General features: G+C 43.8%; 1 protein-coding gene across 2 annotated transcripts; it reads right to left on the bottom strand.

Annotated features, from left to right (window-relative positions):
* Window positions 1–464: 464 nt before the first annotated feature.
* LAMP5 (lysosomal associated membrane protein family member 5) lies at window positions 465–23,272 on the bottom strand. 2 transcript variants are annotated; one of them, XM_033094302.1, is made up of 7 exons: window positions 22,440–23,272; window positions 17,120–17,680; window positions 16,383–16,555; window positions 15,879–16,010; window positions 15,648–15,753; window positions 14,011–14,199; window positions 465–1,347 (listed from the first exon to the last, which is right to left on the bottom strand). In XM_033094302.1, the coding sequence occupies exons 2-7, from the start codon at window positions 17,181–17,183 to the stop codon at window positions 1,169–1,171; spliced, it is 843 nt and encodes a 280-aa protein (XP_032950193.1). In that variant the 5' UTR covers window positions 17,184–17,680; window positions 22,440–23,272; the 3' UTR covers window positions 465–1,168. The 2 variants fall into 2 exon arrangements, with proteins under 2 accessions (XP_032950193.1, XP_032950194.1); XM_033094303.1 differs by having other exon boundaries at window positions 17,120–17,435.
* Window positions 23,273–27,075: the final 3,803 nt, after the last annotated feature.

The following is a 27,075-nucleotide window of genomic DNA, read 5'->3' as shown; positions in this document are numbered from 1 at the left end:
GAAGGGTGGGTTTCCACCTGAACACCAGAGAAGAGGATTTCCCCTGCACCTATGCAGATCTTCTGAAAAATGATTATTTCCAAAGTGAATGAAATTCACACATTTTTCTAGGAAGTTTCAGTAAATTACATTTTACTTCAACTAAAACTCAACCTAGGGTACCATGTTCAGTCCAGCTTTTTAGTCCAAAATGAAATGCCAAGTTCAAGACCAAGAAGCATCAGAAGCAACATCAGACCAATGGTTCAAGAGCTGCCATTATTAAAACGACTTATATTTGCCGAAATAAATCCATGTTTTTTCACCTGGAAAGGCCCACGTCCCCCTCATTGCTTCCCTGCCTTTTCTTTGCTTTTCCTCTTGCAGAAATGAAAAGCCCATCTTCATCATTCCCCTCTCTCCTCTGGATGCCAAATAACACATTCAAGTTTTGTTTTCTTGTTTCAAGAAAGCAACCAAACTTTAGACAGTTGTGTGTTTTAATTCATTCTGAAAAACAAACTCACATGGATTGATTGATTCTTCAGGTCCCCTTACTTGGACCTGGCACACTATGAAGTCCAAACAACTCTGCATAGTTACATTAAACGGGTTCTTGTGCTGCGAAGTCACTGGGTGCATGTAGCAGTGAAACATTCCCAAGACAATCACTAGACATGCAGAACGCCAGCCAGAAGCATGAATCACTTTCAGGGGTCTTGCTGCAGGGAGCATGAGGCTGTATTTTGTGTGTATTGACAACTGTATAGGGTAAGCCAGCTGTGTTCAGGGAGCAAAGCACCCTTATTCCTCTGAACCTAAAGGGGTATCCTCCCAAAAGAAGTGTCTTTCCAATCCCTAAAGTTTGGGGCCAGATATCCCTCTGAGTTGTATGTGTTGCTCCTTGGAGAGTCAAAGCCAAGCCACCATGAGCATGAAAGCTGGCTGATCCCCTCTGTCTTCATTTCCCAGCATGGAGAGAACAACTGCCATTCACCCCACGAATCCAAAAGAATCCCCCCATGCCTGGGTTTAAGCATGGATGCCGGCCAAGCAAGCCTTGGATACCCAGGACTGTTGGATTGTAGCTATGGTGGTGTATCCCATGTTTAAGGTGGTGAAGTGCTTTTGTTTCTCTACCTGATCCAGCTGGGGGAGATGAGCTGGGGGGCTGCTTGCCTAATGGCCCCTAACCCATGTGCTTATATTGGGACCGGTCCCTAGGGATCTGCACCTGGTTGGCAGTCATCTTGTGGTGGATGTGGTAAATTGCCAGTGTTACCACAATGACGAGGCCCAGGATGAGCCCCAAAATCAGGGGCAAGGTTTCCTCCAACTGCTCCCGCTCATCCACTGGGCATTTATGCTCTGAAATGGGAAAGAAGAAGAAAAGCAATGAGCTCCTGACACAATATTCTAAATCATAAGTTCTCCTATGAAAACTAAAGGAAAATGCAGATGAAAAACTCTCTCAAAGAACCTTTAGGGAGACTTTTTTTTTTCAGAAACAGTATTTCCTCAACCAACCCTAAGGCTGAACCACTTAATATTTCTGCATAATATAATATAAAAATACATCAATTAAATAGGGCAACATTCAATGATCAGATTCCTGGTAGATGTCAACAAAACTTCCAGATGAGTTATTTAAATTTTCAGAGTTTCAGCATTAGATACAACCACCGTCATTTTTATTGTTGGCTTAATTTTTTATTGTTCGCTTAATTCCAACTTTTTTATTGAAGTATAATGTACACATAGAGAATTGCACACAAACATACAGCTTTGAAAAGTCTGAAAATACCAAGTATTGTCAACGATACAGAGCAATTGGAACTCTCATCTGTTATTGGGAGAAAATGATATAAACACTTGGTAAAACTGTTTAATGGTTTCTAATAAAGACAAACACACTACATTATAACCCAGCATTCCATGCCTAGGTATTTACTTAAAAATAATGAAAACATATGACCACAAAAAGACTTGAATGTAAATGTTCATAGAAGCTTTATTCATAATAGCCAAAAACTGGCAACACCCAAAATGTCCACCAAAGGGAAATGGATAAACTGACATATTCATACAATGGAATAGAAATCAACAATAAAAAGGGATGAACTATGGCTACACCTAACAAAATGGATGAATCTCAAAAACAGATTGAGTGAAAAATGTCAGACACAAAAGAGTACATATTGGATGATTCCGTTTATATGACATTCAAGAACAGGTAAAACTAGTCTATGGTGATTAAATTCAGAAAAGTGCTTACATCTGGGGAACAGGATACAAGGGGATTTTCAGTAGTGATGGAAATATACTATGTCTTGACCCAAGTGGTTACATGGTTGCAAGTATAGATAAAAAAGCATTGGACTAAATACTACAGATTTCTACATTTTAATATATGTAAATATACGAAAATTTTTAAAAGAAAGTGCAGAGCTTGGTGAATTTTCACAAATGAATATTTCACATAACCAGCACCTAGATCAAGAAAGAAAATGTTACCAGCACCATAGGGTTGATTCAATTTTCACCCTCTTAAAATTCAAGACAGCTTAACAGCCCTATGTCTCCATTTCACATAGAACCAGAAAAACAAGTTTTGGGAAATCTGTGGTCAGATACTTTGTAGAGCTGACGAAACTGCATTCTTAGAAACCTGGCCATGTTTGCTCAAACTGCTTTGCTTCTTGTGGGTAACTAGCGGACTTTCCACCAAATTTATGAGCCACAACTGGAGAAAACAAGCTTTAGATATCGCTTCATAAAGACCAAGTTCTTAAGTCCAGATGACCCAGTAAACATTTTTTGAGCACCTGTGTGCCAGTCTCCTACAGAATCCCGGTTGACTTAGTCTTTCCTCTCACCTCGCCTGAGACCAAAAGAAAGGAGGATAAGGCCTGAGCTCCAGAAGTCTTGTCTCTCTAATAAAAAATCTGGAAAATTGCAGGCTAATATGCAGCTTTTAAAAAGCAGGATACTTAACGTGCCTGATTCCTAAATTAACTATCAGTTCTAAGCACAAAGTTTGTCTCATTTAATCCCCATAACAATTCCATGAGTAAATACTATTATTATACCTATTGTACACGTAAGGTAACTGTGGGGACAGAGCCAGGAGTACAGTTTCCAGGCTCTCGGCCTCATGTGGAAAGGTGCTGGCTCAGGTAGTAAATGGCCATCAACTGTGATTGGATGGCCATCAGCTGTGGCTAGTTGGCCGTCAGCTGTAACCAGTGAGCCATTGGCCACTAATATAACTGCTGTGGCTACGCTAGCAGCAAATGGGGGCTGGCAAGAAGATGGTGGCTGGCAAGTGCAGATTGCAATTAGGACGCGGGTTGCAGACAGTGTGGCTCCTGCTTCCTGTGTCTCCAACCCAGCCACCAGCGACACTATAGTGGTATGACTCCCCTATCTATATCTCCATGGATGTTCCTTTTTGGCCTCACCATATCCTGCATTTTTATGTGGGGAGCGGGAGCTGAGACCCCGCAGGACGCCCTGGGTGACACATGGAGTAGTGAGCAGGGTCTCCCGCATGACAGTAACCAAGGCAGAAAGAAACTAAGGAATTTGCCGAGAGGTAAATGAAGCCCCAATGTGAACTCAAACAGCCTAACTCAACAGCATTCGCAGGGCAGCACTTAGCAGACATGAACTAAGGTGAGAATTAGGGTCAGGTCTATAGCAGACCCGAGCTACTGGCATTCAAAGGCCACCGAATCACAAGGTGGGCGAGAACGAGGGCTTCTGGGCTCTGTAGGTCTGTGTACTGGTCATGGAGGTGCGTTCAGTTTCTGAAAATTCAGTGAGCTGGATACTTCTTACTAAAGGGTATGAGGATACCTTTGGGGGTGATGGATATGTTGATTTTTTGGATTGTGGTAATGGCTTCGTAGGTCTATTTCTAATATTTATCAAAGTATACATTTAAATATGAACAGTTTATTGCATGTCAATTATACCTGGATAAAACTGTTTAAAATATATATATATATGTATATGTATATATACATATGTATATATGTGTGTGTGTATATATATATATATATATATATATATATATATACACTTACATTCCCCAACTGAAAAGTTATTTTTTAAAATGGGTTTTTAAAACAATATTTTGGCAAATGTTAGGGAAGTTTTAAGGACCTATTAGCACTAAACTAACAACCAGAAGAATTGAAAAGAATCAGTAGGGGCCTTTTCTTTGTCACTATTTGATTCAATTCTAATGAGTACCACAATTTGAGTATCAGCCTGCAGCTCAATATACCCATTTACCCAGGGAAAAGACTTGCTGTCCTTCCAAGGTGCACCAGGGATGGCTACGGGCCCATCTCTCCATAGCCAGAAGTTTTTTCCCCACGATCCACGCTGCCTGGGAACAATGGGGGTATCCTGGGTTAGGGATTTTGTTACCAACAGAGGGTATTTGTTTTCCTCACTATTGCCCTTGTAATGTTAACACAGATTGTGGGGTTTGCTAAATTTCCATGTGCTAGGTGCAAACTCATATATTGATATTAATAACAAACACTTTTCAACCATACCTGAGTTTATGTTTATGTTTCCCATGAACTTGGGAAAGCCCCTAGGTCACCTAAGGATAGATGCTGGTTGCCAGGGGAACCTGATTTGGGAGAAGGTAGGGGCTAGAGATGAGTTCAATTGCCAAAGGCCAATGACGTAATCAATTATCCCTATGTAATGAAGCCTCCAAAACAAAATGGACAGGGTTGGGAGAGCTTCTGATTGGTGAAGATGTGGAGATTTGGGGACAGTGGTTCAATCGGAGAGGACATGGAAGCTCTGCATACTTTGTCCTATACATCTTTTCTATTTTGGCTGTTCCTGAGTTATATCCTTTTTTAACAAGTGGGTGATCTAGTAAATAAAATGTTTCTTTGAGTTCTGTGAGATACACTAGCAAATTAATTGAGCCTGCGGAGAAGGTTGTAGAAACCTCCAATCTGTAGCCGGTGGGTCGGACGCCCAGGTGACAAGGTTGACTTGTGATTAGTGTCTAAAGTGGGGACGGGAGACAGTCTTATAGGACTGAACCCTTAACCTATGGGGATGCTATCTCCAGGTAGATAGTGTCAGAATTGAGTTGAATTGTAGGACACCCAGCTGGTGTCAGAAAATTGCTTGGTGGCTGGGAAAAAGATTTCATATCGGAATTGGTGTCAGAATCTAGAGCCAGAAATATTATCCTTAAATTGGTAATACCTCTGGTGTAGTTATGGGAAATAATATCTCATAATCCATCCTTTAAGGAAGACAGAGGAGAAAAGCACACTGTATTTTGGTTTAAACACACACACACACACACACACACACACACACACACACACACACACCAGGGAGTGCCAAAAATATATATACATATGTAAAAGGTATATATACCGGGTGTGGAAAAAAAAATGTATACAAGTGGACACTTTGGTCAGTGTTGCCCAAGCAGTAGTTGGCCATAATCAGAAGTGTCTGGACACTGATGGTAACCACTTTGAGCAGCTCTTGTAATTGCAGAAGTCAAATGTGACCTGTAGTCATCTTTTGGTATCAGTGTATATTGAGTATTACAATTTTAATACAGTGTTCCTTTCTTAAAATGTGTATACACTTTTTTGGCACCCTCTGTATATGTCAAATACTATTCTGTTTTATTGCTTAACAAATTTTTTTTTGCCTTAGGAAAAAAACCTGAAGTAAACACATTACAGGGGTATATATAATATAAGGAGTATTAAACTATGGACACGTCAGAGATAATAGTGGGAAAATAAGGGATGTCAAACATCACTATAAAAACTCCTGGCTCCCCATCCTCGCCCACCCTCTTCCACTAAGTGACCAAGTAAAGGGGAATTCCTGAATCTGCTGTCCTTTATCCACCATTTCAAAATCCACAAAGTTCTGGAAACCCAAAGTACATTGTGTCATTCCTTTGGCAGCAAAACCTGACTTAAATTAACATTAGGCTAATCATGATTCTCATGCATCCTGCTTAGTGTGAAGATTCACATGTTTCACTACAGGAAAAAGATACTGATATATCTGATTACAGGGGGCTGCCGTGACTCTCCTGGGGTCTTCCATAATAACAGTCGTCCCCCCTTATCCATGAGGGATATGTTCCAAGACCCCCAGTGAATGCCTGAAACTGTGGAGAATACCGAACCCTACATGGGTATACTATGTTTTTCCTACATAGATATGCCTACGATCAAGTGTGATTTATAAATTACGCACTGTAAGAGATGAACAACAACAGCTAAAATAAAATAGAAAAATTAGAGCAATATACTGTAGTAAAAGTTATCAAATGTGGTCTCTCTCTCTGTCTCAAAATATATTATTGAAATGTACTCATCCTTCTTCTTCGTGTGCTAATGTAAGATGATACAATGTCTGCGTGACCAGATGCAGTGAACTGAATGATGTAGGCCTTGTGACGTGGCAATGGCTACTAGAAGGGTTATTTAAACACAAGCTCTGCAATACCATAACAGTCAATCTGATAACCTAAATGACTAACAGGCAGATGCATATACAGCGTGGATAGGCTAGACGAAGTGATGATTCACATCCCAGGAGGCATGAAGTGGGACAGCACGCTATCTTATCACGCTGCAAAGAATGTCACAAAATTTAAAACCTATGAATTGTTTATTTCTGGAATTTTCCATGTACTATTTTCAGACGGTGGTTGACTGTAGGTAACTGAAATCGTGGAAAGTGAAATCACAGATAACGGGGGGATTGCTATTTATGAACTATGCACTTCCCAAAGTCTGTAATATTCTGCATTCTGAAAAACATCAAGAGGTTTAGGTGAGAGATTGTGAACCCATGAAGAAAGACATGCATTCCCCTTTTACACCGAAGCCAGTGTTTTCAAACGGCCCCTGTCCCAGAGGACAAAAAAGTTTTACATTACAACTCAGAACATATGTATACACACATAACTAAAACCAACATTTTATAGAACAACAGTTATGCTTACTTTGTGCATCTAATAATTTATCCTCTATTCTATTCTCTTTCATTTAAAACAGTGCTGGTCATGACCCACTAAAGCAGAAGTTGTAACCTTTTTTGTGCCGGAATGATGAAACTATCATCTCTTCTCAGAAAAATGTTTATAAATGCATAAAAATAAAATGCATAAGATTACAAAAGAAATGGATTACACTGAGATTCAGCTACAAAATATTTTTTGAAGTAATTTGGGAGACAGTAATACGTGCACTTCTTTGTTAGTATACATGTATACTGGCTGTGATTGCGAAGTAGTGAGAAACATAACTGTTACTTTGTAAAATCTGCACAAACTAATGTGAGTTGAAAATATGATTTCTATTGGTGACAAACTCATGGGTATCACTGATACTACTCTGTGCACTGCTACCATGTTTCCCTGAAAATAAGACCTAGCTGTACCATCAGCTCTAATGTGTCTTTTGGAGCAAAAATTAATATAAGACCCGGTCTTATATATGACACAGTATTATGTTATATCATGTCATGTCATATTATATATTACATTATATTATATTATACTTATTATATTATATTATACTTGGTCTTATATCATATTATATAAGACCCGGTCTTATTTTAACATAAGACCGGGTCTTATACTAATTTTTGCTCCAAAAGACGCATTAGAGCTGATGGTCCGGGTTGGTCTTACTTTCGGGGAAACACGGTACCTTCATTTATAATCAAAGGAAATGTTAAATATTAACTAGAAATTAGTACAAATAAAGATGTAAATTTTTCCCGTTGAAATTTATACACCCCTTGAATTCTATCCGCAAACACTATGGACCCCAGTGGTAAGATCCTGTGCGATAAACTGATTATACCACCATGGATTATAAAACAAGGAAGGCCCTAGATCTGTGCCTGGGAGTAGAGTATCTATCCCTTGGCTTAGGCCAAGACCACATCTGGCTTTGTATGCTCGGAGAACCCTAACTCCCTGTCTACCTCCATAGGCCTTAGCATCCCTCATGCCTCTGTCCTAGCTGGATGGAGGTTTCTACAGCACAAAACACAAAAGCCCTGGGTAGATGTCGTATGGCTGGAAAAAGCAACAACCAGCCTAGTCACAGGAAGCAACCAGAGGGAGACAGATGAGACAACAGAGAGGTGATCTGCTGCCAACTGCCGGTTGCCAAGTAAGGTAACATCAAACAAACTCGGTGTACTCACTGGAACCCTGATGCATCTTAGATTCTGCTTTTATACCTCTGTTTTATTTTGTTTTGCTCTGTTTGAAGACCACAGCATTTCAAAGGTTGCATTGACTCCCCGAGGCAAACAAACTCCAAAAAGTATTCATTGTACCCCGAATGAACAGCACTGAGATGGACAATGGGCCCCAAGGCAACCTGTCTGCTTTCTCAAGCGCTGCTAATGCAGTAGATTATTTCTCTTTGAGGAAGGAGACAGCCTTTTGTTTGCTGGCTGTGCTTCCTTCACTGTCTCACAGGGCAGCTAAAAGGAGGGGTTTGCCCCTCTTTTCATATTTTCTCTGAGCTGGCTCTGCACTCCTGTAACCTCAGCAAAGAGTATTTGGTATCCTGAAAAGTTGTTAAGATGAATGGGCTTTGGAGACAAGGAGATCCCCTCACCAAGATGTAAGTACTAGCGACAGAAAAAGATAATACAAGCACTTAGGGTTGATGCCACTGTGTGCCAGCACACAAGCACGCACAAGAAAGAGCTGTATAAACTCTTCCCCACTGGCCTGCAAGCTCCACCAGGGCGGGGAAAGCTCACATACCCCAACACCTGTAGGTGTAGCAGACACAGAAGACGGCTTACGCCCTTGGCATTCACCATCGCCACCCATTCCAATGGGTTTTGACCATAAGGCAGTTTAGAAGTCCCAGAGTCAAGGTCTCTTCCCCTACTCAGCGGCCATTAGAAAGGTTGTCAGGTCCCCGGAATCCATGAGCTTTTTATCATTGTTCTTAACAGTCCTAATAACGTGATTGGCAAATACCACCTGATCTGTGTTTTACCCAGAAAGAGTGGATGGGAGTTAGCCGGTAAATGCCAGGATAACTCCAATACAGGTTCTCTACTCTCTCTCTCTCTCGGAGGTCCTAGCAGTGTGAGCCCCGGGTACCACTGTGGTAACCTGCTCATTAATTCACCTGTGCAGGCTGCCTCGTCTTCCTATCTTACTTCCCCAATCCTCTACCAGTGCTTTCTAGAACTACCTCCTAAATAAACTACTTGTACTTACTCCTATAGGATCTGCTTCTGGGGAACACAACCTAAAACACTATGGCCCAGGACAGTACCAGGAACCCAGAATTCTAAGACTGACCAACAACGTGGCCCCACACGGGGGCCCCATATTGCAGTCCTCAACAGTTCTCAGCAGTGTTGGTAACAGGAGTATCTCCCTCTGGATGCCTATACAGACGCCCTGAGGGGCAGCTCCCCAGGGTGACATGTTTCTTGACTGGAAGGTGCCAAGTATCCTGTTTCCCTGAAAATAAGACCCAGCCAGACAATCAGCTCTGATGCGTCTTTTGGAGCAAAAATTAATATAAGACCAGGTGTTATGTTATGTTATATTATGTTATATTATTATACCTGGTTTTATATTATAGTAAAATAAGACCGGGTCTTATATTAATTTTTGCTCCAAAAGACGCATTAGAGCAGATGGTCCGCCAAGGTTTTATTTTTGGGGAAACACAGTGTATCACAGGTCGACACATCCCTCTGGGTCAGCCTCAGCAGACCCTTCCTGCATCTGTGGCATGGCAGCTGGCCACAGGAAGCTCTACTAGGGGTCGGCGAACAGAAAATGGCAAGGCACATTCATTCCCACTAAAACACAAATTGTTTTTCCATTGGTTCTGGGTAAAATAACAGATCAGGTGGCATCTCTCAGTCATTCTGTTAGGAGCAACAACAAAAAGCTCATGAATTCAGGGTACTCAGCAACCTTTCAAAAGGTGCCTCCTGCATCCAGGTATTGATTATAGTTGCTCAGCAGAAGCAGCTGAGGCTCTGAGAAGCTAAGAGCCCAGGATTTGATACCCAGACAGTTCTCATCCCAGCCCTGGCCGCCAGTAGGAGTGCAGCCTTCACCAGTAACTTCACTTCTCTGAGTCTCAGTTTCTCCACTGTAACGGGGGATCTCGGTACCTTCTTCACAGGGTGGTTGGTTTGTTTTTCCCCCTTGGTAATTAAAAAGGGACCAACTTTTATGTGGTAAAATTTAAATGGCTGTGAAACATGAATTTTTACTAAAGGTGAACAGAGGCACACTTTGAGATCTGTTACATTTTTTTCTGTCATTATACATAAAAGCTCTTTTAATTCAAGCCACACAACACTCAGGTTGGTTTGTTCCCTCCCAGAAATGCATCCCTCAGCCCTTCACAGACAGAAATCTCCTGGGGCCTTTGAATGGACATACTACAAATTAACTCTGGGAGGACGAATTAATCCACCCCAGCTGAGAAACATGGGGTGCCTTGAACGGCAGGGTGGTAGTTACCATACAGAGTGTATTTGTTATGCAAATGAGCCTATTGGCCCCTAAATGCTTTATTTCTTCACTGCAGACAGAGACCCCATTAGCTGAAAAGCCTGCGGGTGACAAACTCAAATTTTTACACATCCAATTATTTTTAAAACAGCCCAAACAAGCAGCTTTTTAGCCATTTAGAGCCTGCCTGCTTTGCATACCAAATCTCAACCAACAGCTGTTACCCATTGATAAGATGGGGCCTTGTAGTTTTAAGGCCCAGAGCCTCTCTGCTGCCCCCCAGAGCTGTCTGACCCAGAGGCTCCTCACTATCTGTTGAGTGACATTACCTAAACTAGTAAGGCCCCTCTCCAATGCCCACCCCCAGGAGGTCCCTTGTTCTCCTGCCCCTCTGGATGGTGGTGCCTGAGGCTCCTCTCTCCAGACAGTTTCACGCTATGAGGGGCTTCCTTTCTCATGCAACTCTGTCCAGGTGCCACCCAATAAAGCTGTGTGTTACTGCCTCTCGTGGTTATATATTTTCCTCAATCAACTCAAAAACCCTGAAGCCCCCTACAACATTCCATGGACAGCAGCGTCACTGGGGAGCTTGCTAGAAATGAAGCAAGCTTGGGCCCTACCCCAATACCTATTGAACCAAACTGTGGGTGTCACCGAGTTCACCACAGTTGTACACACTGCAGCAAAGGATCCATGTGCACACTGCAGTTGGAGATGTGCTGGTTGAGACTTTCACTGGGGATCAGTGCAGTAGCCAAGCTCAATGCACTACAGGGATTTGTGTGATAGAGACGTCAGCACCCATTGGGGCTGCTCTCAGCCCCTGTGAGTGTCCACTAATCCATTTCATCGGCCCTGCCTTGCTTTTCTCCGAGTCTATTCAGTATGCAGGTGTGAAACTGCAGACGGCCAGGTCTGGCCCCCTGACACAGGAAATAGGTTCTTTATTGGAAACCCTTATGCGGTGGGCCCTGCACACACATGGCCAACTGCATGAACACACCCCTGCAGGGGGCGTGCAGATACGAGCAGTACCCCGCCCCCACCCCATGCCCACATGCACACAGTCATCTGCAACGTATCCTGAGTGTCTATTCTGGGGAGTGAGGGCCAAACAGCAAATCTTTCCGATTCCACTAAATCAAATAAAATCATCTCCTACAAAACAGTGGGGGGCAGGTGCTGAGAGGCACAGGCAGGAGGAGACTGGAACAAAAGAACCCCTGCCACACGAAGGCACGTCATCCAGCAAGTGATTCTGAATGAGGCTGCCTCCTCCAAAGAGCATCAAGGCTTGAGCTCCAGGGCACCCTACGGGAGGGACCATCCCAATTATCATCCAGAAAAACCTGGGTGAGCCATGTGCAATTTGCTTGCTCATAATATATCTGCATTTAGGAAGTTATACACGCTTACAAGTCTACTGCACCCATCTAGGACCTGGAAGTGGATCAAAACTGCTTTGCAAATAAAAGATGTAATTAAGTCCATGTCTTGAACTTCACCAGTTTGGGAGAATGTAGCTCTGGTCCTTCTTCAGTACTCATTTACTCTTACTTTGTACACATCCTAAACATCTATGTGATTGGATTTCTCAGTCCATAAACAACTACAGGCAACAATTTAGAAATAACCCAGAGTGGGTTAGGGTGAGATTGTGGTAAGGAACTACCATTGTAAAAGCAGCAGTTATAGCACCACTAGTACCAAGAAGCCAAGAAGAGCCTAAGAACAGCTGAAAACAGAAAGTCATTGGGGACTTTTGAAAGTACTCATATAAACTCAAAAGCATCTGTGGTCGGGACCCTGGAGAATGATACTATACAATCCAATATTTTCATCATAAATTCCTGGTCATCAGTAATCACAAGTCCAATTACATGTAATTCTATTTAATATTTTCAGTTTAAGAAAGACTCTACTATATTTATAAATATTTCTATAATCAGACATTTTTAAAAGTTAAGGTCTTGACCCTTAGAGTTTAGTTTCAATTCCGTAGAAAATACATTAAAACAGAATATCCCATCCTTCCACAAGAACAGGTAAGTGTAGCACTGCTTTACTAAATCAATTACATTCTGATTTGCCTGGCATTGAAGCATCTGGAAGTCTCTATTAATGGAGTCCACAGATTCAGAATATCAACTCAGCCAAAGTTAACTGGGCATCTGCACCGTGCCAAGCTCTGTATTAAGTACGAAAAATACAAAGATGAAAAAAAAGCTGGCCCTTCTCTCAAGGACATAGGAACTCTCAAATGTCTTCTGAATAATCACTGCAGGGGTTGGGGGTGGGGGTGGGGAAGGGGTTCTATTCAGTGCGATTTGAATGGAAGGGGCATTTGATGGAAACTGGATTCCTTGGGAAATGACAGAATGATTTGTATGTGACACAGATGGGGACTCCCTAATATCCTGCACATTTGAATAGCTGAATTTACCTGGGGAGCCTCTGCCCAAAGCATCTATAAAACAATCAGAATCTCTCCCTGCTTTTTAACTACAAGGAATAAACAGAATATCAAACTGTCTTTAACAATCTGCTCCAGACAAGAGAAAGAGAACAACTGAATTGAAGAGTCCACGTACTCCACATTCGCCCAGTGTAAATTGTTGGTCAGATTGCAGAAAGTGGACTCTCCTCATGCCCTACCTCTGCTGGAAGGCAGAGAACCAGGAGAATGTGGCCGCCCTGAACCTGCCCAGATGTATAATGCATGGTCCCCTTTCAGGGGCTAGCACAGATGGAGAAGAAGCATTTCCTCTACACCCTAGAGGGAGCAGATCAGGGATCCATGCCTTCCTGGAGCCTTGTGGGTACCCCTCCCACAAGGAGAGTGCTCAGAGACAGCAGGTCTTCATTATTCTCTCTCTGTGATCTGCAAGTCACACACACACACACACACACACACCCCTATTGCATTCTTGCCACACAAAAACTTCGACTCAGTGGTAGAACCTACAGCTGGAAGTGTCTGTGAGAACATCGAAAAACTGAGGCCCACAGAAGCAAAGGCCCTTCTCTAACCCATGGTTCTCTAGGTAACTTCTTGAGATTTTCAGCTGCTTTTTGATTGGAAGACTTGCACCCAAAAAAAAAAAAATTTTTTTTCCAAGCTGACTTTCTTACCTCTCCCCCTATCGAGTTCCTCTTTCGGCAAAGGAAGGGAGGAAGAGAAAGATGAAGAAATAAAGTGAGGGAGGAAAGGAGTGAAGGAGAAAAAGAAAGAAAGGAATGAAATGAAGGAGGAAGGGAGAGAGGGGAAAAAAGCAAAGCCATTGAAGAAAGTTGATATGATTCAGTTTATTATTGCCTTTTGTCTTGCAAAATATTATAGAGGGAGGCCCTGTTATATTAACCTAGAGAAAATCCAAGTGGCAATAGCCTGGGACCCTGGCAGGTCTCCTTCCATATCCATCCTGAAGTCAGTGTTCCCTTCCCTCCACCTCCTACCCCTGGCCCCCACCTCACCACCAACATACCTTCACTGAAGACAAAATCAGAGACGATATCAAAGGGCTGGATGTGGACTGCAGACAGGATCATGGTGACCGTCTTCTGTGGATCACTGGAGGCTAGTGAAATGCTCTGCTGAGCTTGACACTCATAGGACTTTCCAGCTGGGGTGACCAAGGCAGAGAGGCGATGCGAGTTGGCAGTGTGCTTCCCCGCTGCAGGGAGGGCCCAAAGCGATGGTTAAGCCTGTCTCTATGGCAGATGGCAGAAGCCTCATTGCTCCTAACCTCCCTCGCCAGAGAGTTGGCTCTTGCCTCTCCGCTCCAGACCCTCCTCTGATCTCTGTGTGGCCAGGCACCACACTGCTTTGCCAAGGCTGAGGCTCTGCCTAAGGCATCAAGTGGTGTCGAAGGACAAATACACCAATTCTTTCTTAAGCAGGGGCTCAAAACATTAATTTGGAATTTTTGAAATTTCTTTTTTGGAAGAGGAACATGATACCTAAAACCCAACCTTTTTACAATATAAAACCTTTAGATTGTAAAAAAAAAAAAAAAAAAGAAACCCTTTGGAATGGAGATGCCAAAGACACAGAACAGTGACTTGTTTTTCCGCATTTCACACTGGCTGGTAAAGAATAAAATACCTTCTTCAACAAAGCATGGCTGATTTCTGGTGCCTTGGGCAGACGCCTTTGCATTTGTATATATACACCCTCTGGAGGCCTGCCTGCTTTTTTTCCTTTTATGGCATATGTTTGTTTGTTTTCCCTTTTTCTTTTTATTTTGGGAGGTGTCTAGTTTAACTAGGAAAATGCTTGAATATGAATTTTGATGAAGAGAAGAAAAATGCTCTTTTTCCTGTGATAATAAAAAAGGGTGAAAAGGGAGAGATGACATATGTATTCTTTCCTGTGCTCAAGATAAATATTTTCCCAACTCAGGTGCTCAGGTGATCAAAGGCCCCATTAGCAGTAGATGAGACCATTTACAAAATTAATTGATTAATTAGTTAATTAATTGAAATGTGGTCTTGGATAGCACCTGCAAATGTGAACATTGTTATTTGGGAAATGACTGTTCCTCTTACCACGATATTTTTGGAGAATCTGGGTGAATTGTTGGAGGGATGGGCAGGAAAAGCTAATAAATTAGGCCACCGGTTCCGAATGCACTCTGGGGTGGATGCAGTAAAGGCATGGGAGACCTGCTGCCATGAGCCAAAAGATACTGCAGGCCATCAAATATTGACCTAAAAGGAAAGTCATACTGCACCCTTCAAGTTTCAGCGCATGAAATGAAAAACCGAGGTGCAGAAAAATAAAAATGCAGTTTTGCCCCTCTCTGTGCTCCTCTAAAGGACAAATCCTAAGAGGTCGTCCTGTGGAAGACAGGCCTTCAAGAGACGTCTCATCCAGGATCAGGCCACGGATGACTGGCTGGTCCTGAGCCCCGTGATTTCCTGCGCGTCTACAAGGCCTGAAGCCCACAGGACCCACCGGCGCTTCCGCTGCCTTGAAGAGCAAGCCAGGCCGAATTTGGCATGGGAGCACAAAGTCAGAATCGGTATCCATAACATTCCCGAATTTTCTGAGGAATTGAGCTTCCATGCAAACGCTCTCTGCAGTGTCCGCGCTTTCCCAGCCCTGCTGGCCTCAACTCACCACTGACTGCGTCTTTAAAATGGGTCTTCTCCGAGGAGTCGTAGACAAACTGGACCTTGCTCAGCCTCCACGTCGCTTCGGGTCCCTTGGACGTGTTGTGGCTTTCCTGCGGAGCAGGGGAGGCGCGAGTCAGTCGCCCCCGCGGCTTCTGGATGGAGAAACCGTGGGGTGGCCCTGGCCCACACCCGCCCTGGAGTTTGCGCCCCCTTTGCGCGGTGGGCTCGGTGTTACCTTTACAAATAGCATCTTGAGTGTGTACGCGGAATCCACCCAGAACACCTGCAGCTCCGACTCGTTGTGGCCACAGCGGCCCTTCACCTCAGCTCCCCGGGTCAGTGAAATATCAGCCTGTTCCGTGATCAGCTGGGAACACAGACGCCCCGCACCCCTTCAGCGCGCCTGCCCCCAGTGGGGGCTGTAAGGGGCGGAGAGTCCAAACTCCGGGACGCACGCCTGAGCACTCCTTTGCGCGCGCGCTCCCAAGTCCGGGAACATGCGGTTAGATGCTCTACGTGCAGACCCCGCCGTTAGGGATGCAGAGAGAGGGAGTTACTTTCAAAGCAGGCAGGGAGAGCGGAAGGCGTTACAAGCCGGAACCCCCATGCAGCATACAGGAGCAGCCTGCGGGGGCGCAAGGGGAAAGGCAGGCGACCCAGGTCTTCACTGGGCCTTGAGGGAGAGTACCCTTCGACCCTTGAGCCCTAGGAGCAAGCTGGGAGGAAAAAGGTTCCTTACATCAACATAATTGCTGGCCCACACATCATAAGGGACAATAAATTTGGCTGCAAACTCTGCCATGAGACATGTCGTCCCATTTTCCCGCACCACAAATATATCTTTTTCAGGGTTAGTGGAAAGGCCTGAGAGATTTTCCACTTCTTGTTCTGCCATGATTCGAGCCACTGTATCTGCGGGGGGGGAGGGTGGAAAAATATCCTATCGGTTTCGGGCTCAGTGAGCCCACGCGTCTCTGGCACAAGGGTAGAGAAATCGTGGTCTACAGTCTTAGGGTGACAAACTTCCCTGCCGACTGCTGTGCGCTCTGCGAGCCATTTCTCCAACCTAGCGCCAACAGTTCAACTCCGTTGCTATCATTTTTTAATAAAAAACATTTTTTTAATATTTAAGCCTTACTGATTTGTAACCCAAATGGCCTTTTTCTTTCTCTTAGGATTTTAAACAGAATCTTTCTTGCCAACGCGCTGACCCCACGAAGCAGGCCCGTGTAGCAAGCACTGTGTCTAGGATTTGGCATACAGGTGTGTGGCTCTCTGGGGAATTCCCCGCCACTAGTGGGAAGGCCTTCCGCCCCCTCCCCTCACCCCCGAAAAAAGAAAAAAAAAACCCAAAACAAAAAAACCCGCAAAACGTTAAGGGCCACATTGTGACCTTAAGCTACTGACTTTACTACGCCGGTTCTATTCTCTGCAAAGAGTGCACCCTGCCCTCGCAGTCCCCGAAACGCTACTCACGGAACAGCATCAGGAGAATTCCAAGTCTATCGAAGCTGAGAACGGCTCTTCCTCGGAGATCCATGTTTGCTTAGCAGCGAATGAGGCCAGATGTGCTGCTGCAGAGGCTGCCCGAAGAGGGAATCCCTCAAAGTCGCCGCTGGAGTGAGCCGGGGTGAGCGAGGGGCGGGGAAGCCGTGAGGGAGGAGGGATGTTCTGTGCGCGCTGGCGAGGACTTGGTGTCGGCTGCTGCACCGACCGATGCAGGCTGAACACGAGTCTGCTCACTGCGGAGGACTGGACCGCGCGGCGAGGGAGCTGTCCACAGCTGCGAGTGCTGAAAGGAATCGGTTGTGTTGCAGGAGTGATTGTGGCTTGGCTTGTGCAGAGGGCCAATGAGATTTTGGAGGGCTAAAATTCTCCGAGTCTATTTCCTGTTCGGCAATTGCATTCACGAAGATGATTCAGTCCTGAGAAACTTAATGGACTTACTCGATATCCTTACCAAGAACAATTATTAGGTGTTGTGGATATCACGTATCACATAACTGGAGTCCTAGCTTCTGAAAATGCACCTGGCTCCTGAAAGAAGATGGTAGAGCACAGATCGTTGCTGCTTTTGGGGTGGAAGAGTGGGCAGGAATAGAGAAGGAAAATGCTATGGCAACAGTTTCCTGCATTTGGAGACATCTTCTCTCCTCTGCTCTCAATGAGCTCATGGGTTTAAAGTTAAATTGACGCCTCCTCACATGAGGCCTCAGTCAATGCAGTATATCTATTCGGGCTAATTTTCTGTGAATTCTGCTCTCTGGTTGCATGAGGACTCTGAACTCTGGGGTCACCTACCTACCCTCACTCATATTGTGACTACTCTGCCAAAAGGAATGTGAGTAAACCTGAAATTTGTGAGGGTTATCTAGGGTCTCTTAGAACAGTAATGTTACATAGTTATGTAAACACACACACTGATATTACTCTTCAGCCTCTAGTGGAACAGGAAAACAAATACTACTGAGCTAATTCCTGTATTTGCATTGTTGGTAGTTTTTTCTCTTTCTTTTTCTTTTTTGCTCCAAAAATCAGAATCAGAAAGCAGCTATTTCAGCAGCAGACATGATGTCCTCATCAATGGTAGTGATGTTCAAATATGTCATTTCTTAGAGGATTTCATTATGTGAATAATCAGTAATATAAAGTCATAAAACAATGTCACATTAATGGGAAAAGTAAAAAGTATTTTCATGTTGTCAAATTTGATCCTCTCTACTATGTTAGAAGGCAGGCAAGGGAAGATACACCTTTTTGTAGTTGTACATACCCTAAAACTGAGGCTCAAAAATTAAATGACCTTCCCAAGTGTCACATGGTCAGTTAGAATTAAAACAGAAAAACCACATGCTTTAATTTTATAGGGATAATCTTCATTTTTTCTTATATAATAGTTTGACTCCCAAATATACAATATTTTAATTTTTATAAAAATCATTATTTAGTGACCAAATAAAAAGCTGAAACCTAAAATTTCTGTCACTAATTAACATTCCTGAAATATATAGAATGCTGTCTTAAGTATAATAATATTTTGACAAAATATTTTCTCCAAAGTATCTATATAACTATTCTTTCAAACCTATTCTTGTATCAACAATTAGATCAATGTTTTTATCTTTATTTTTATCTCTATATTTTGATAGTTAATCCAAACATTTCTCAAGAACTTTAGATAAATTATTATATATAGAAGAATTGAGGCAAAATTGTGATTGATATAAAATCAATTATTATCCATTGAGAGTGGAAATGGTAAAATTTACATGCCTTACAACTTGTCATCTTAGCTATTGTTATTATCTTATTTTCCTGTAGTACTATAAAAACTAGAAACAAAAATACATATGTAATGAAGCATTTATATTCTCCCTCTCTACCTCCAGGACTTTAATGAGGAAAGAAATGAATAGATTTCAGTCCAGGATTGACTAGTTATTATTTTTTGTGACCTTGTACAGATTTTGGTGTTCCTCATCTAAAAGAATGGTAATACCTCAGAAGATGGCTGTGAACCAATGAATATGAAGCATTCAAAACAAAAGACAAATTAATTTAGTCCATAAACATTAACAGAATACTTACTACTTGCATGCTGTTTGGTGTTTTGGAAAGACAAACAAGTACCATTCTACAAGTAAGAAAGGTATCTGTAAAAGATTACGACAGTTTCTCTTGTGACATATATTGAAGATATCCTCACTTTATAAGTTGTTAAAAAGATCAACTGAATCAATTGATGATTATCTGCTTTAATAATAAAATGTTAGATGAGAAGTAGCATTGGTCATTAATCTTATATTATTGTAGTTGATTTATAAATCAGATGGTGGTTCCTTTGAAAATGGTTTCCTTCATCATACCTGACATAAATGATCTCTGTTGACACAAGATAATACTTGAAAGAGTTAAAAGAAAAAAGGAAGAAATGTTAACTCTTTCTTCCTGGGAGGATCAGCTGCAAAACATAATAAATTTAATGCCCTTTTAGGTATTTAATTTTAAATATAGCTTACAAACACCTCTTAATTTATTCATTTTATCCCCAGTGATTCTTATGTTGCAATAGGAGTTGGAATTACTATACCTACAATTTTCACCTACATCAATTAAACAAGGTTTTAGTCATCCTTTAAAAAACATCCTTTAAATAACTGAAATTTAAAATTACCTAGGAGGTGATACAGGAGCAAAACTCACCATTAAATCATATCTTAAAACACTAAGAAAGTTTTCCAGAACTTGCTCCATTCTTCATTTCTACAATGGGAGAGAAGGTAAGAGAAACTGACATAAACAGTTACAGTCACGTGGGTGATGGCTGTGCCAGTTTTCATCATTGCTGCTGGTAATCAACACAAAATGTCAGGGGTAAGTGTGACCAAACATGTTGGCTTTGGAATCTCCTCTAGATCCTCTAAGTTCTTCAAAGGACTGTCTTCAATTTATGTGCTTATTTAATGAATTAGCCTTTATGAATCTCTTGCCATTGGGTAATTACTGTTTTATATAAGTGGAAGGAAAGGCCACTGCATGTATAGAACTTCCAGTTTGAATGGAAGATACATAAAGATGTGGAGTTGCCTGGTACACTGTATGCATAGATATTTAGGGAAAGAAAATGTGAGACACCCCAGGGTGGGCTAGAATTGACCAAAGAAGACTTCTTGCAGAAGGTGAGTCTTGAAAGAAGTGGACAAATTGGACTGGCATGAAAGACAAGGAAGGACAACGCAGATGGAACAAATACATATTAAATAGTAGAGTCAATGCAGACATGTAACTGTTTATCCTTTCATGTTTATTAAATTGCAATAAAGAAGAAATTAGGCCCCAAAGCCCACAATGCTTTATAGACTACATAACCCCTATTTAACTTATTTATTTAATAATTTACCAACATGAAAAGAATGGCATATGCAAAATTATCCTAAATAAAAATAAATATTTATATTGTTAAGTGCATCTCTTTATACTTGATTGTACAAGCAATTGACTTGTGTTTTTCGAAACAAGAAACAAAATTCCAAAAATCAGGGGGAAAATGCTAATTAGAAAATATATTTATGAGCTTCAAAAGGGGAAATCTATGCTTTGTTGCAGCTGAAATTTGACTTGTTGATGCTTCAGTCCATCTTACAGAGAAATGTAAAATTGTATTCTTGCTCTGTTTTCCCCACCACCACCACCACCACCAATGAGAGAAAGAGAGAGAGAAAGAGAGAGAGAGAGAGAGAGAGAGAGAGAGAGAGAGAGAGAGAGAGAGAGAGAGAATATGGGAGCACATATAGATAACAGAAGCAGGGATAATTTAACTATACTGGACAAGAAGTACACAGCTGTTATGTGAAAATTACTACTTAACAAAACCTTTTCTTATGTTCAGCTTATCACTGAACAATTATTTGATTTAATTCAATAACTGCCTTTGAATACCTTTGAAATCCTTTCTAGGATAGAAACCCTTTGGGCCTAGGAACTGAAAAATAAGTGTACACAAGAATTTTTTAACATAAATTGACAAACCCTGTAATATTTGGAAAGAATCAGAAAATTGAGTCTTCGTCTCTAATGCACTAAGCTCAAAAGTCCTTGATTAAATTTTCCTCATTCTTTCATTTCACTGATCTCTTCAGCATCTAGTTTAATGAAACTAGAGCTGTTTCAGTAATGAGGGTAACCAATAGAGGAGACAAGGCCCCAGAACAATAGCCTTTTCATTGGGAAAGTGTGTTTATGCTAAATTCTAAGAAAATGTCCTTTTATGTGTTCATTAGAATAAATGCCTTCATATGCTTGAATTTAGGGAACAAAGTCCATATGACAAACCCTGAATAAGCAGATGGTGATCATTCCTGAAAAGTTCAACAGTGAAGAAATTATTTTCATCTTTTGAACTAGGAATTGGTTAACTATTCGGATCAGTTTTAAGTTAGTTACCACTAGCTTCAATGTGTAAGTTTTTAGGCCATGGAGTATAATCCTCTCTGGTTTCCTAGCAGTGAGGAAAATCTTAGCTCAGTGGCAGGAGAACTTTCTGTAAAAGACAACAGTCAATTTAGAATTAAAAAAAAAAAAAAAAAACCTTTAAGAAGTATTTTCTCCAAGAAATAACAACTACCTCAATGGGCCTAAGGTTAGAGAGGCTGTGGCTCATTTAAAATAATTTGCTACCTGAATTCTGAGATAATGCAATTCCTCAAAATTTCTTTTATGATGTGTTCACAAGGATTACTTGTCCCCAGTTAACTACTCTTCTGTCTGTTTGAAGTCATCTGCATATTCACTGGAAGATGTGTTGGAACTAAGGGAAATTGATATTAATTACCAATGGGGGGGGGTGAGAATGGGATGGACAGTCTGTTTTGCTTCAAAATAAACTTTGCTGGTTCAGAGCTGGAGTCCTGGCTTGTACGTTTGGGATGTTTCTATGAATGATTTTGTGACATTTCAAGACGGTCTAATCATCAAGACCAGGACATGAGAAAAAGTCTTCAGGGTATTGGAAAGGCGACTGGAAGGGAAATCTACGGAGCAATGCTAGTTATGACTTTATTACTCCACTAGCGACAACTTCTAGGAGGAGTGGCTTCACCTCTCTCTTCTTCAACACGCCTATCCTAACGGTTCCCTCCAGGACTAAATGCCCCGCTTCTATGAATGACCTTAGTTGGGAAGTGATCTGAACCATTCCTTTAGGGAAAAAAAAATAAACGTTGGAAATTCCATTATTAAAGCGTAATATCTCAACGTGAGAGAAGTATGGGCACATGGACTGTGGCCGCGGCATTACCTTTGGGTGGCACCGAGGCTGGTGGTGGTTGCTCAGGGCTTGGAGCTTCGCGGGGCGCTTGGGCTGCGGGCTCCAAATCTGAAAGCTTCCGCGGGCGGGAAAGGAGGTGCTCTCTGCTGCCGGGCGCCTAGTCGCCAGCCAGCATCTCGAGCTTGCCACGACCTCAGCCTGGGAAAGCCGTTGGCGCCTGGCATCCGGGGGGGACTGGCATATTCACGCAGCTGTTCCCAGTGTAGAGGTAGGAGAGAAAACCCCTGTGCGGTTGCAAAGGTGAGGTCAGCACCAGGTCCAAAGCTAGGAAAGGGGGATCGATTCCGAGGGTGCTGGAGTTGAGCAAGTTCGGGCCACGGCGACAGAGGCTTTTGAGGATCAAAAAAAGGAGGAAGAAAATTCCTGGCAGAGAGCGTGTCCCTAGCTCCTTGCGACCTTCTTTGGAGCCCCTCCGCCTAGGACGTCCCGGCAAACCCTGTCTCAGGGCAGGAAGAGTGCGTGGTGAGACCCCGGGGCTCTCCGGCCTCAGGCCTTTCGGGTCCCTCCTCCACCCTGAGAACAGTCCGGAGACTTCGGGGGATAGCTGGGTGCAGGGTGTTAAAATGGGGAGAGGGAGGAGACCCGGTTACAGAGGCGTTGCTTCTCTCCTTTTCTCTTTCTTCCCTTTCTAAACCTTCGGGGCTGCATCCACCGGAGGGAAATGCCCTCCGAAGTGTCCCGGTGGCCCAGTTTCCAGGACAAAAGTCAGGAGGACGCTGCGGTCCAGGTCCAGGCCTTGAACAACCCGGGGACCCACGCAAAATTTTCCAAAGGAGAATAGATTTTACTGAGAGGAGATCCAGGTCGAGTCTGCTGGAGGCTCAAAGGTGCGCAGACAGCCCCGCGGCGCGCAGCTGGCAGGGAGCGGCCGCTGAGGGCGGGGCTGGCGGCCGCTCGGGACTGGACCGGTTAGGGCCGGGGAACCAGAGGTGAGAGGGTGGACCGACTCACCGGGGTCCCCCTGCTAGGGTCCCTGGTCGCTAAGCGAAAATCCTGGCCAAGAAGAGAAGTGGGACTGAAACTCCCACCTCCGCCCACCCAGTACCCCGGCAAAGCGTCCCGGGCTGCAGGAAGCCCAGGCCTGAAAGTCTTGTGCTTTTTGTCTTTTTTAAAATTCTGGGGATGATCGAGGGCTGGCGGGGTTGGTTATGGTGGTAGGAGATGAAGGCATTCTCTAGCTTAGGTCGCAACAAGAAGAAAACCCCAGTTTTCTACTTTAATGGGGGTCTCCAGCGAGAAACCAGGGGCCCTCCTCTCAGCTGCAAGTCTCGGTGCAAAGAGGGTGACCCCAGCCCCGGGCCGCACACTGACGCCCCTTTCGCCGAGCCCGCCTGGGTGCGGCTCAAGCCTGCCAGCGGGTGGCCTGTCCCCGCCTCTTTCCTCTTCTCCGGAGGATGGATGGGAAAAGACGAGAACTCTGGGAGGCCCCACGTTAGAAAACCTCGTGGAGACCCTCCCAATGTTCTCTTCAAAATGAAAATAACACTAAATCTCAAAATAAAGGACTGAAAACACGACATTCAGATCTTTCTCCTTGGCGGCTCCATGGCTACTTTTAATTCAAAAGCAAATTTGTGGGTGTCCCAGGCTTGTCTCTTCCTGTGAGGCCCCCCCAGGCTCCCGCCGCCCCAGGTCTGTCTGCTAGAGGGGTCAGTCGCCCAGCACCGCCGGTGGCACCCGCTTGTGCAGCCTCGGGGGCCCAAATCTATTTATCCCCCAGGATGTTCTTTGTGTTTCTAATTCTCCTGGGGGCCGTTCTTTTTTCTTTCAGTTATCAGCGAAACAGCCAGGTTTATAGAGGTTGTAGCCACCACCTCGTCCACAGCCTCTGGAGTCACCACCCATGCCAAACGGACCTTGGAGCCCAAGTCACCAAAACCGCCGCGAGCAACGGAGGTCAGGGGTCTCGGTGGCTGCCGCTGCGCGGTGTTCCCGGGTGACTTTGTGGAGGCTCACAGATGGGGGGGTGCCTCTGGCTGGCACTCAGGGCCAGCTGATGAATCGTCTCATTTCCCGACTTGATGATCCGTAGCCCGGGCTGGCCGGGCTGGCGGGGGAGGGGGACCTATCTGCCGGGTGGGCATCTCTGGGTGCTGGATTTCGGTTGGGGAAGGGTTCGGTGTACATATCTCAGGAAAAGACCACGAAAACCCCACCTCCCCAAACGCGAAGTTTATCTCTTCCCCTTACGGCCACCACGCCACGTCCCGGTCCCCGGGGACTGCAGGGCTTTGAGTGCGGCGGCGGTCCACACAGGCTCCAGGCGCCGCACCACCTCCGCTCCCGGGGCCTCGGCGTTCGCCCGCACAGTGCTGCCCACAGCCTTTCTCGGGGAGGATACGGAGGACAGGACTCGGCCTTCTGTGCCTGGAAAGGACCCTAGGCGGGCGTGAAAGCCGCAGTGCAGGGGGTGGGGAAACGCCTCCATTCTGGGACCATCCAAGGTCCACTTCTCCTAGTGCACAGGGAACGTTGGAGGGAGTCGGCGGGACGGGAGTTGAGAGTTCTGGCATCGGTGAGGGATGTTGAGGCAGGTTGGGTAGAAAATGCAAATTGAAACGCTTGCATCATGCTGTCCGACCTTCCAAGCTTGGCCTAGAAAGCCGTGTGCTCCCAGGGAGGGCAAGATAATTTGTCCCTGTCCCCAGGCCATGGCCCGCAGCTCAACAGCTCAGGTGGGGAGAACCCAAGGTTGAGTTTAAGTGACAGGAAGACATCTGAACTGAAGAAGGTGGGATCACTGGGGTTTCTGCTTGTGGGCCATAACTATGGGTCTTTTTCCTTTCAGCTTCCTAGAATTTTCCTCCAGGTCTCAGGAACTCGTACTCCGACTCTGCTCCAGGTGTTCATCCTTGGCTGTGCTTTGGAGGACACCAAAAGGGATCAGGTCTGTAATCTCAAGGAATCCCCTATCTGGGTACATGCATGGCAAAGTACCCCCTCCCCCCACTCCCCAACTGCTGGAAGAGCTGTCACTATTTGGGAGCCAGGAAAGTTTCACACAGCTCAGGGAATCTAGACAATGCACAGCCCAAAGACCCAAGTGTGGTCCTTGGACCAACAGCACCACCTTCACCTGTATTCTACAGAACCTCAATCCGCACCAAGCCCTACTGAGTCAGAACCTGAATTTAACAAGTGTATCCAGGGAACTTGTGCAGGTTTCAGATGGAGAAGCCCTAGCCTAATCTGTAGAGCCTGAGTTTAGCTACTGCCAACTTGTTCCACCTTTTTTCTCCCAGCCCCATCTTCATCATCTATCAAATGGGAGTTGTTTCTGAGGTGGTGGGGGACCTCTTAAACACTCCTGGACCCACTTTAGACCAATGAAATTAGATTCTCTGGTTGGTGGAACCCAGGTAGGAGTGCAGTTTAAAGTGGCCCCATGTGACTCTTAACAGCAGCCAGGAACAACTAGTAGTGTAGACATACCAACTTTACAGATTAGCTGAGATATGGCCTGAGTTCTGTGCAAGACAGTAGTATGAACAATGGTTAATGGCCAAGGGCCCGGGGCTCTGTAGCCTGATTCATTCTGGCTCCAGAAAACATGGCCTTGAGTCAACTAATTTACCTTGCTGTGCCTCAGTTTTCTTACCTGTAAAATGGAGTTGATAATAATGCCTATACAAAGGAAGTGGTGCAGAACCTGTCATTTGCAATCCAATTCCATAAATGTTCACTTAAAAGGCCAAGTTCCTCATTCTCTCATTTTAAATCAAAATGGGAGACTAATTATTTATCTCATTCCACTTCCTGTCCGCCCCAAGCAGTTCTCTCCTAGGGCACAATAGCTTGTTTTTGCTTCAATATTCACATCTAATTTTCAACATTTTGAAAATCAATGAAAACCAGTATTTTAAATTGCTTAGTAAACCTGATTCTCTGGAAAGGTGATTTTGCTACTTTCAGTAATTCCATTCCTAGTGTATCAGTTTTAGAAGCGCTAATGAAGTGTGCTTCTGGCTCTGTGTCTTGCCAAGGCAGCCACTGAATAAAAATACCTAGAGGACTTGTCAAGACACAGATGGCAGGACCCCACCCAGAGATGCTGATTCTGTAGGTTTGGGAAAGTGTTGAACAATTGCATATTTAACAAGCCCCCCCCAATGTAATGCTGATGTTTCTGGTGAGAGGGTACCCCATTTTGAGAACCGCAGTGCCCAGTGAATGGTTCACTCAAAGCATCATAGAAATCCCAACTTGCAGCACTGTCCAACAGAAATATAATGCAAACCACAATTGTAATTTTAAGTATTCTGATAGCCACATTTGATTTTTTATATTGATTGATTGAAATGTATTTTACATATATAATTTAAGGTGTACAACATGTCCATTTGATACATTTATATATTATAATATGGTTGCCATTGAAGCGATAGTTAGCACCTCTATTACATCACATAATAATTATTTTTTTTTGTGGTGAGAATAATTAAGATCTAGTCTATTAGCAAGTTTGATGATTACAATATAATATTGTTGTCTATGTATATTGTGCATTAGATCTCCAGGACTTATTTATGTACTAGTTGCAAGTTTGTATCCTAAACAATATCTCTCCTACTCCCCTACTCTCTGGTAACCACTATTTAATTCTCTG

This window comes from Rhinolophus ferrumequinum, chromosome 23, assembly GCF_004115265.2.
Source record: "Rhinolophus ferrumequinum isolate MPI-CBG mRhiFer1 chromosome 23, mRhiFer1_v1.p, whole genome shotgun sequence".
NCBI lineage: Eukaryota > Metazoa > Chordata > Mammalia > Chiroptera > Rhinolophidae > Rhinolophus > Rhinolophus ferrumequinum.
The sequence above is the reverse complement of the archived record's forward strand: the minus strand, read 5'-3'. Positions and strand labels throughout refer to the sequence as shown.

Bases quoted from the DNA above. Each gene is read 5' to 3' on its own strand.
- LAMP5 (XM_033094302.1), bottom strand. From the start codon at position 17,183: ATGGATCTCCGAGGAAGAGCCGTTCTCAGCTTCGATAGACTTGGAATT. The intron at 15,754-15,878 runs GTAACACCGAGC...CCTGCTCCGCAG, and splicing joins TCAAGATGCTATTTGTAAAG to GAAAGCCACAACACGTCCAA. The intron at 1,348-14,010 runs GTATGTTGGTGG...TTCCCATTTCAG, and splicing joins TGATTTTGTCTTCAGTGAAG to AGCATAAATGCCCAGTGGAT.